The 11,951-nt window shown below is 31.8% G+C and overlaps 1 protein-coding gene across 1 annotated transcript; it reads right to left on the reverse strand.

The window, feature by feature from the left end:
- Positions 1–369: 369 nt before the first annotated feature.
- On the reverse strand, positions 370–6,140 carry LOC111694432 (sodium/potassium/calcium exchanger Nckx30C-like). Its single transcript, XM_023462622.1, has 2 exons — positions 4,698–6,140; positions 370–528 (listed from the first exon to the last, which is right to left on the reverse strand). The coding sequence occupies exons 1-2, from the start codon at positions 5,589–5,591 to the stop codon at positions 370–372; spliced, it is 1,053 nt and encodes a 350-aa protein (XP_023318390.1). The 5' UTR covers positions 5,592–6,140.
- Positions 6,141–11,951: the final 5,811 nt, after the last annotated feature.

Below are 11,951 nucleotides of genomic sequence, written 5' to 3' on the forward strand. Positions count from 1 at the left end.
TTACATATATACGTAACAAGCATGAAAATCGAATTTACCGACTGCGGAGCGGTCACTATTGGGAGCTGACCACGACTGGGTCGATGCAGCGCTACTGTGTGAGCGTATGCAGGTGAAATCTACACGGCAATAGTTGAATGTTTTGGTACATTAATTTATATTAAAATGTTTGTTTTTTTGTCCACTTTAATTGAGAATCCATTCCTACCCGATCAAATGAACTTTTTGATGCTTTTTCCCACAAAATAGGCCTATTTTGTAATTACTGTGCCTGTCAATTTGTATAATTTTGCTCAAAGTGTTTTATGACTCTACATTGATAAAAATAAACTACGGGACATCATGTCCTATGAACCAACGTTTTTTCGGTTAAACGATACCCCAAAAGTGCCACTTCGACTTTTTTAAGCCACTTTCGTAGTGGTGACTTTTTGCAACCTCTTTACTTAGATGGTCACAGAACCAGTAAAAAACATTCGATGGAAACGGGACAGAGTGGTTAACCTTCGTTTGAACACTCTCTATTAACTGAAAATGTTTGAAAATTTAAAGTTTTATTTTGAACTATTTTTATATAGGAAATGTTGCAATAGTGTGAGTTTTGTTCATTACCGTTTCAGCTGCTGCAGAGCAGCCAGTAGATTTTTTTGACATTCTAATACAGCAAATATTTTCAGAATACCTATATCTAGGGAAGTTTTCGTTGGTGTTTAGATCAATAGTAAGCTCACAATTTTCAAAAGGTTTTTAGGCCACATATCAGTACCATTCCATGTCATTACCGTGTTATTTCCTCTTTATTGAACCTGCTATATATGCTTTGCCCGTTTACAATTTCTTATTTGGTCGGTTGAAAAACAAAAAGCCGCCTTTATTAACTTCCAAACCGGTTATTTTTTTAAGGACCATTTTGGGACTTGAAAACACCATTTTAGTCGATATCATCCATATACGAGCAACTTAACTTCACAAAAGACGGTTTTGAAAACGTACCATCAATACAAGAATGCTCAAATGGCATACTATTTTTTGGTTAGAAAGCTAGAAGTAGCTATCAAACATGAACGTGACGCTATATTTATTATTAAATGTACACTATCGACCGTTTAATTCGAAAATGTTAAAGCAACAAAGTATAAGGAGGTACCTAAGAGTACAAAATATGCGGCAATAGTAACAGTAGTATATGACATGGTACAGGTATCGACCAATACTCCAGTGCAAATAGATTTTTTCTGTCAAAAATTAATAGCAGCAAGCATGGGAACATGCAGGTGAGTTTCGTAGAGATTTTTTTTTATCCCAGGTGAAAATGGTATGTTAGATCTGACTGTAGATCCGATATCAGATCTGATAAAAGTTCTGGTGAACGCACATAAGATCTTATGCCAGATCTTATATCAGAATTTGCATACGATAATCAACATCAGAACTTAATCAGATCTGACACCAGATTTAATGTCAGATCTGAAATGACTATTTCGCTCCTAATTGTTAAAACTATAAATTCATTAATAATTAAAATTTAATAATAAATTTAGTCGTATTTTAATAATCATATTGATAATATCTTTAAGAATATTCCCTCCCAAAAAAGATAAAAAAAAAAAAAGATAAAAAAAAAAGGTAAGAAAAAAGATAAAAATGTTTGGCTTTTTGATAAAGTGAATTTAAATTAATTCGATAACTTTTATTGTTTAAGATTTGTTATTAAATTTTAATTATTCATAAACTTATTGTTTAAATAATTAAAGGCTTCACAGTCACTTCAGATCTGATGTAAGTTCTAATGTCGATTATCGTATGCAAATTTTGATATAAGATCTGGCATAAGATCTGATGTGCGTTTACCAGAACTTATATCAGATCTAATATTCTATTTTACCTGGGATTAACAAAAAACGAAAAAATTATAGTTAGGTTTTCGGTTTTTCAAATATATATTGGAAACTAAGGCAGCTACAGTCATGCTCTCGCAAAAGTAAATGTAGGGAATTTTATTATCTTTCTAACGAATTTTGTTGCATTCCGATTGGATAAGTATTTTCCGAGAAAAATAGGGAAATAGGGAAATGCCGTTGGTGGGGAAGCTGGAGACATGAGCCTGCGTCAATTGTGTCACACTAGTGTTGCACTAGCACTCCTGACGGCATAATCAAGCAAATTTTCGCAAAAATGGGCTATATTTGGTGTCTTTTTTAATAGTTTCCCATGTCAAAAATGGAATATTCGTTTTATAAAATAAACATTCTAGTTTACAAATTCATTGCAAAAATTTTAAAAGTAAAGTTTTAAAGATTTTGTATGAAAAAAAATGAAGGTGCGATTTTTCGAAAAAAATCGAATATCTCAGAAACAGTAAGTCTCACAGAAATTTAGTTTTGCATAGTTTTTCTATATAACAAGAGCTACCTTTCTGCTAAATATTGCTTCTTAGATTCAAAAATTGAAGGAAATCACGTTTTTTCGAACATTTCCCAATTTTTCGCGCTAGAAAGGTAATTTAATTTTCTCTCACGAGAGTATTGCTGTAGCTGTTTTATTTTCCAATATTTATTTGAAAAACCAAAAACCCTACACTAATTTTTTTATTTTTTATTAATAAAAAAAGTAATTGTCCAAATCGCAACGAAACTCACCCACATGTTCTCACCGACCTCTCTACAAGGTGGTGTAGGTCGCTTGCTACTGTTAATTTTTGGCAGAAACGGGGATTTTTTAGCTTACTGCAATGGACTCTTCTCTGTGTACATATTTTCTGATTGATAGCTGGATGCTGTTTTATGAACGAATACATGACAACAGTAGAACGGAACTATAACTTTACATTCAATCGACTATCAACACGAAGTACTTATGGTAAGAGGGTAAAAAAGTAGATGACGTATTTTAACTACAGTGTCAAAATTTGTGAGTCTTAAGTAAGAATTGATCTGAGTTAGATATAGTATAAATTTGTTGTTTAAAGTTTATAATAGTATTTTTTTGTAGCCTTCGCCTCCTGCACCTCCATCAGGAATGCCACTGCGGTCCCGCTTTTTCTAAATAAAAAGAAACTTAACATTAGCTACAATTTCGGTGAATAACAATAAATTATATCAGTATACTTTTAACATTTATAGATCCAGGATTTCAGAAGTCATATCATCAATAGAAAATCGTCTTAAAAGGTATCTTAAATCATTGACCGATCATGGATAAAGGGTCGATCAGGAGGTAAGCCAATGTATTGGCTTTCCTGCCCTCTAAAGATTTATATAAATGATTTAAGGGGACACATACACCTCAAACTCAACAAATTTTTTATTGAATTTTTGAGTTGGATTTTTCCTTCCCTTTCCATTGCCTTTTTCGAAATTCCAAAATTTTGATTTTGCTCTGAGATACAGCTGTTTCCGTGAGCCTTTTTCCTATACTTTACGTGTTAAATTTTTTCTTCTTTTGTTTTTTCTAGCGAGTAGTGTTTTTGGCCATCTATCGTAACTTTCAAAGGGTACCGATTGATCTTCAGCACCAGGGTCGCGTAAACTTCTTCAGTACATCAATGTTTACGGTCACTACCTCAGAGGAGACGATCTAACAGACAGGTTGCTCTGAATGAACAGTTAAGCACACATTTTTTTTCATTTTTCGTTTTTACCAAAATTTAAGTCATAAAAGTACTGTTTGAGAGTGACCTATTGGGTCGATCGTCTCATCCGAGGTAGTGACCGTAACCATTGATGTTCTGAAGAAGTGTACGCGGCAGTGGCGCCGATGCTTAATCGGTACCCTCTGAAAGTTGCGATAGATGACCAAAAACACTACTTGCCAGAAAACACAAAAGAAGAAAAAATTTAACACGTAAAATATAGGAAAAAGGCTCACGGAAATAGCTGTATCTCAATGCAAAATCAAAATCTTGAAATTTCGAAAAAGGCAATGGAAAGGGAAGGAAAAATCCTACTTAACAATTCAATAAAAAATTTTTTGAGTTTAAGGTGTATGTGTCCCCTTAAATAATCAATGCATGGACAACTTTTCGTCGAGGAGGAGAAAAAATCGTTCTCATAAATGCGTCTTGAAAGTGACTACTTCTCTAACCCTGCGCAAAGCGGGAAGAGCAATTTTCAGGCCATTGGGTATGAAAAATAGCATACAGGCCTATGCTTCTGTTTTGATTAAATATCAGGTATAGCTCTTGGTACCCTTGCCCTCTGTGTCGGACAATTGGGAAAATAGCGATATCAAATAAATATATTTAAACTCTCACCTTTGATGGGATGTATGTGGTTGTTTGATATTATTAGACTCCTTTTTATTTATTGGGAAGGTGGTAATAAATTAATATTCCTTTTGGATAGGAGATTTGCTTATGGTTTTGCATGTAGAAACCAAGCTAATATTTTTAAACAGGGCCTGGAGAGCCCAAATTTTGGGAATTGATATTTTTTAATATATTTTCAATGTCCATTTGAATATTACACGGTTGATATGGCTTTTCTCTATTTATCGTTTTTCCATTTGGCAAAATGTTTCGTATATCTTTTGCCTTATAAGGTATTATTAAATTATTACTTAAATTTTTTTTAATGACTTGGACCGTTTGAGTGCACAAATTAACGAACTTATATATTTGAATTATTATATGGATGATAAAAATGAATGACATCAATTAAATCTTGACGAATTTCAAAATATTTCATAAAATTTCTTACCGTAGGCATCAATTGATCGGTGGATCTTACTCTTGTGACTTTTTTATTAAAAAGGATTCGTTTGACGAACATTTCCATGGGTCTATTCCATTTCATAAAACTTACATATGCTAAATAAAATCCAAATAGAACTAATGCTTCATACCAATAAATATAATTATCTCTAAAAAAGTAAATTAATGTTAAGAGACTGGCACTGTAAAAAGTACAATCACGGAAAAGAGGCCACCAAGTCAAAGATAAAACTGTTTTTGAAAATATTGCACACATGCCAATTACGAATAAAATATTGAATACAGCTGAACCAACGATAGTTCCAATTCCAACGTCATCAAATGACACAAATACTCCAATTATAGATGTAAATAATTCCGGAGCAGAGCCTCCAGCTGCCATAAATGTTGCGCCAGCAACATCATCAGCGATATTCAATTTTTCAATAATAACGTCTAAAGACGGTACAAAAAATTCATCACATACAATAGCTAATGCCACGAACATGTAGACTACTCCAAGAACATGTAAAATGACAGCTCCTTGGCGCCTTTCTTCAAGACTAAAAAGATCGGTGGGAAACAATGGAGTCTTTTCATCAACGACGTTGAAGTTTCCACTTTTATGGTGGTGACGGTGTAAACTACCATTAATATCATTTAAATGCACTGAGTGATTTTCTTTTAAGGTTCTCACAATATCTGTAAGGGTAATTGCTTCATTTTTTTTATCACTTCCATTAATTACTGATGTTTTTTCTACATAATTAGAAACTAACTTTGACGTCGGATTTGTCAAAGGTTGAAGACTCGTAGTAATAACGGAGTTAAAGAATATCATTGCTATGAAAACAATTATGATGGAAAAAATGTGTACATTCCATTGACGATGCATATTCATGCTGTTCTTTATAATCTCAGAACTTTTGAATCGAGGCCAATGATTAATACACTACTTTTCTGAGCACTTCTGATGAATAGCTATTTACGTAATCATAAGTTTAACAACATTTTTTTAGGGTTCAAAAGTAATAATGAGTAACTTTCAAAATTTTAATGTACTGTAAATATTTTTTAACATGAGAAGTTGTATATACTATTTCGAATCATTATTTGACACAAATAATAATTATCGTTAATGATAAACTATTTTTTATAAAAAATGTTTCTCATAATATAGGTATAGAGAATTTTTCACTACTTCTTTGATTTCATATTATATTAGAATTAAATTTCTGATATGATTATTAATGATGATTAAATTTTATATTTTTAACGAACTTTTCATACTGAATCACTTTTCTTTAGCTTTAACAATATTTTAACGATTTAGTCTATTTTGAAATTTTGCGTGAAATAGTGATATTTTTAAATGAAGTAATAGTTTCAAATATTCTTTTTTTACATTCTTTTGAAAGAATTTTCAGTTTATCTTTTGACGAACTTAAAATACTAGTGTTCTCATTAGGCAGTAACGTTTAACTGCCGAAACAGGTAAAGAACGTAAGATATGGACATTGCGCGCGCAGTTATCATTTTCTAACGTTCAATATTCATGTATGCCCTTATAAAACTAGCTTGTAGCAACCAAAAAATTAATAATGGCGTTAATATTCCAAAATGTAAGAAATACATTTTCTCTAAATTAATTTCCAATGAATATGAATTATATTTAACATTATCATTTTTTCGTAAATTTAAGCGTGATGAACGTTTCGATTTTTATCGAGTAATTATTAATATTAAATCTTTTAGAAAGATAAGTATTTTAGATGCTTTGCATATAAATGGTTGAAAATATTAAACCCTGTTAATCAATAATTATTAATTTTAAGATCATCGAAGAGAACAATCTTAATATTATCGATGAAGATCATCAAAAATTCATATTAGGGTCGAAATAAATTATAGATTCGTTTCTAACTCATGTTTTTTTAATTATATACTGAAGCTGCTTGTACAATTCTCAAATACGTTTTCTATGTGAAAAAAAAAGATTTAATTATTCTTTAAAAATGGTCTGAAATTATATTTTATTATTTATAAAAAATAAGAAGCTTTGCTTAGCATTTTTAAGATACGTATAATCTAAAAGCAAATTAGTAATACTTAAATAATTATACATTTTGAATATTATCTTTATCCCGAAAAACACCCTAAATCTATGAAAATAAATTGTTTGTACAAAGTGACAATAAGCCACTCCAACGAATATAAACAATTGTCACAGAATATCATAAGTGACACATTATATAATTAAACTTTTAGATATTATCAATACAACAATAACTCTTGATAAATATATCGGAATAACTTTTTTCTATTATTTCGAATATAACGTTTAAAAGGATATCATTCTTTATAATATTCTCGTAGAAATATTCATTGCCAGTAGTCAACGAATAAATAAAAGTAAATGCAGTTTAATGCAATAATGGACAATTGATTATCACTCTTTCTAATAAAAAATTAGAAATATAAAATCGAAATTTCGCCCAGTGATTAGACGATCTTCAAAATCATATCAAATTATTGCTTTGAAATCATAAAAATAGTGTAAAAGGGTGATGCGTGATTTCTGTACATTTGATGACATGAGTTTTATTTTCAAGAGTTCCAGTTTTAAAGATTTTTTGTACATTTGAATAAATGATAAAAAATATTAACAGTTATTTCAAATTAATATTATAATATGATATGATAAATCATATATAATATATAATATGATAAATCATGCATATATCATTCAAATATTTAACGGGCATCCGACAATAAGTAAAAATGAAATGTTAATTTCATACCTAAATCTCATACTACATTTTTCCTGACATTTTGAGAACATGTAATTTATTACTTGTTCCGAGTAATTTATAATCAAAAATGTATTTATTATGTATTAGAAAAGAAATTCGAATTCAAGCCTTCAATTTCGAACTTTGATTCTTTATTATTACCGTCAATTATTTTTGAATAGATAGTTGAAAAAAATGTCGTATTTCTCTCAAATGAAAAAAAAAATAACGCTCTGTATCAATGTAATGATACGTCTATTTTCTACATGAATATATATGGTACCTAAATAAATAAGTAGTTACTTTATACTGCCATTTATAAAGAGCCCTACCCAAACACAAACATACTTTTTGTAAACCTAATATCTAAGAAATGCAAATTTATCTCCTAGAAGTTTAAAATTTCCTGAGACAGACGTTTGAGAAATATTGACGATATCATTTTCAATTCGCTCGCTGATGATTTATGTAGAGAGTTAATAGTATTTTCGTGAGCTTAGAACCAAAAAGATGTAGTTTTCGAGTTTGTTTTATGACATGACAACTCGTCACAACGATACCTCATCTTATGGGTCGATGGATCATGACTGACTAATACACTTTTATCACGCACACGTAGACACATTCGTTCCAAGGAAAAACGACCAAGTCAACGCACATTCTTCAATGTGCCATTACATAGTTGGCTAAAATATTCGTAATTAGTACTCGTAACTAGATCTTTGAGCGAAGAGTTTCAAACGAAAATTTCGTTTGCCGTAACCTTAAGTTTAAGTAACAAAACGCGGGACCTATTTTATTTTGATCAATTTATCGTCCTGGCAGTGGTGAAAATATTGTATTCATTATAAGAAGTTTTTTGTACAATTGAACATGGTATTTCTCTAATTTTTCTTGATTCTTGACTCATATTAAGCTCAATAATGAATTCTGTTGGTCTGCCAATAACCAAAATTTATCAGAAGTTGTATTTTGATGTATTAATTAATGAACATATATTACAATGTTGGCCTAATCGAAGGAGACGAACACATTTATTTTTGCACAGTGACAAGATTAATGCCTGAAAATAACATTTTAATGGGTTTTGAAGTTTTATATATAATTTTTAAGTACAAATTTGAATTCTACATCAAATTCTACATCAAAACCATGTTTCAAAAATTTTTTCATATTAACCCCAGAAAAGCAGAATTGCCAGCAGAATATCAGCAGAAAAAAAAAATTAAACGTTGAGGCCCTGAAAATCCAATAGGGTTGGACCTAGAAGGCTAAAACTTTCAAGATTTTTACTTTTCAATGTACTCTTCAAAAGTACATAATTGAAGAAAAAAAATTTTTTTGATCATCACACCAACTATGACTTAGCCCATATATATTGTGAGGATAAATTGGGCGAGGTGAACAAATTATAAGACAAAGGATTAACGTTTAAATAATATTGTAAAATATATTGCATAAAGAAATTAAATTGAATTATAAATTTACAAAGTGTGCTCGGGGCGCCACTGCATGTAAAGCATGCAGACTCAACGAATATAATCTCGGGGACGCGAGTTCATGTCGATGGCAAAAGAATCCGATTAACTACGATATGATTTTACTACGCGAATACCGATATGGCTCGAGAGATAGTTAGTGTGTTTGTGTACTTAAATTATCGCTGGCCAGCCTCTTTGGCGACGACGGTCCCAGGTCCACCCGATGTTGGTTGGCATGGTGGCAGGATGGCAAGCGACACCTTGAATTGGAGATCTTCTCCAGAGACATTACCAGTGTGAGCGATGTGGACTAGTCAAAGGCCTGATTGTGAGAGAGAGCGCCGAGTCCGAGGTGACTCTTCACAGGCACGAATTCGAATGTGTTCTCCTCCTTGCGAATTTCGTTAGTGCGCATGTGTAGTTATCGATAAATTAGGAGTATCGACGTATCGACCTGCCAAAGTGTCCTGGCTATGCCAGGCTCTCTTGATGATCTTGTCTATGTGTGTGTGTGTGAATGTGTGTACATTAGTCGCGATCTCTCGAGCCAGGCGAGTATCGAAGGTATCGTTGTGTCGGGGAATATATGTGATATATTTCCCGTCACAATATATACAACGCTAATAAACTACCTAAATGTGCGGACTGAATTCAGTAGAAATCCCACAGAAAAGCGCTAAATTCCTGCAGGAATTTCATGACTTTTTTACAAGAGGAGGAACATAACGGCGAAGAAAACAGCAGTAATAACGAATCGGACGAGTACGTAGACATCAAAGACATACAGAACACAATGAACTTTTACTATGCTCGTCAGAATTAAGAGCTAACAGGGGACTTAATTATTTTTCATTTTTCAATAACAGTACTAGGCTGTAAAAGTAAAAAAAATGTTTTTTTCTAGAACACACATGATAAACCTTTTTAAAACCCTATTTGAAAGTATTTTGTCCAGTTAGATAGTTAGAAACAATTGAGTACAATAATAATGAGGGTATTGATCCTCAACGCAAGCTATACGCATATCTAAGCTACCTGTCGTAGAAATCCAAGAGCAATCATTAATCGACGGTACCCCAATTGGTTTAATTTTTTTTCGATAGCCAATTGGCCATGGTCGCAACCAAAAGTTAGCCATAAGATGAACTGTAGCTACTTGTACATATAGCAAAGTGAAATTAATTTATGGAAAATGATCAAAAATGAATACAAAATTTTAGAAATTTGTACATACAAGTAGCTACAGTTTATCTTATGGCTAGCTTTTGGTTGCGACCATGGCCAATTAGCTATCAAACAAAATGAAATCAATTGGGGTACCATCGATTAATGCTTGCTCTTGGATTTCTACGACAGGTAGCTTAGATATGCGTATAGCTTGCGTTGAGGACCAATACCCTTATTAGTATTGTACTCAATTGCTTCTAACTATCTAACTGGACAAAATACTTTCAAATAGGGTTTTGAAAAAGGTTATCATGTGTGTTCTTGAAAAAAACATTTTTTTTTTCACTTTTACAGCCTAGTACTGTTATTGAAAAATGAAAAATAATTAAGCCCCCTGTTAGCCCTTAATGGCGAAGTAATAGGGATATTCAATCGTAATATTCGCTGCCACTAGGAAAACAAGGAGGAGAACGCACCAAGCTGTTCCGTGTGTGATGGGGCCTCGGATAGATGGGATAGAATAGATAGAATAGATAAATTGGATAGAATAGATGGGACCGAGTGATTTCAAGATTAACACGAAACAAAATATAAAAACCGCTGCCAATGTATTGGCAAGTAGCTTCCTCATACTTTTTTTTTAACTTAAAAATAATTTGAAAATATTAATATCATTCGGCAACTTTGATGGCTTTGATTTTTGGGGTTTGAACGGCAATTTTGATGTAAAGATTTATCTAAAAAAAAAAAAAATTTTTTTTTTAATTTTTGAAAATCAAAAAAAACAATTTTTTTTCTTCATTTATCGCTTAATCAAGTTTTCAGGCTTCATCCTTACATCATAACGAACAAAATAAGTTCTCCCGCGTCACGATACGTTCTATCCTTATCGAGAAATCACTATACACACAAAAATTTTTTTTTTTTAATTTTCTAATAATCGAAAACCATACGTGCTACCGTTATCGAGGAATCACTCTGCACAGACATACAGCCGCACACACACACACACACACACACACACACACACACATACATACCAACATATGTCAGAAATTCGATCTAGTATATAGAAATATCATTGAATATACCCTACGAGGATTATATACGAAAGTCAAAATGGGGCCCATCACAAAGCTTCCTCTATGAGGAAGCAATAGATAAAAAAACACGAGAAAAAAAATTGTATAGGCTTATATTACGAAAAATTAATTATCACGTTGTAAAGGGGGAAAAAATCGATATAAATATGAAGGTAGAGGGAAGTTACTTAATAAGAAAAAAATTGTGTATTAGAAAATTAGATTATAGTTATTCAAGGATTTTTTAAATTAAACAAACTATAATGAAAAAAATATGTTGAGATTATATTGAATTTATGAATGGGAGCCCCAACAACAACAACAATAACAACAACACGAACCTGAATTAAGTAATGAAACAATTTACTCTATTTTCATAAAAGAGTGATTTTAAGGGGAATTACAGATAAAATGATAAGATCAATTGGAGAAGTAAACATCAATTAAAATAACGAAATTCCCATAACTTTCCTAGTTGTAGACGATACTGTTACAGCCTGTGATGCAACCTTTTACTATAAAAAATTATTATAAAAAAAACCAATAAAACTGTGAGAAGCAGCTAGCGAGCAGCTACACATGTATTACAATTTAATGTATCTCACGCATCTTATATGCATAATTTCGATGACACACACGACAGTTAAAAAGTAACATCATTTCGGACACGCACAGCCAGCGTGAACAATGCCGAATTGAGCGGCCTAAAACCATCACCTATTTCAGAGGTTTCTGTTAA

The sequence above is a fragment of the Trichogramma pretiosum genome, unplaced genomic scaffold (assembly GCF_000599845.2).
Source record: "Trichogramma pretiosum strain Unisexual culture from Peru unplaced genomic scaffold, Tpre_2.0 scaffold79, whole genome shotgun sequence".
Classification (NCBI taxonomy): Eukaryota; Metazoa; Arthropoda; class Insecta; order Hymenoptera; family Trichogrammatidae; genus Trichogramma; species Trichogramma pretiosum.

Excerpts from the sequence above, each read along its gene's own strand:
- LOC111694432 (XM_023462622.1), bottom strand. The coding sequence starts at position 5,591 with ATGAATATGCATCGTCAATGGAATGTACACATTTTTTCCATCATAATT. Across the intron at positions 529-4,697 it reads CCGATCAATTGATGCCTACG|TTAATAGAGAGTGTTCAAAC; the intron begins GTAAGAAATTTT and ends AAACATTTTCAG.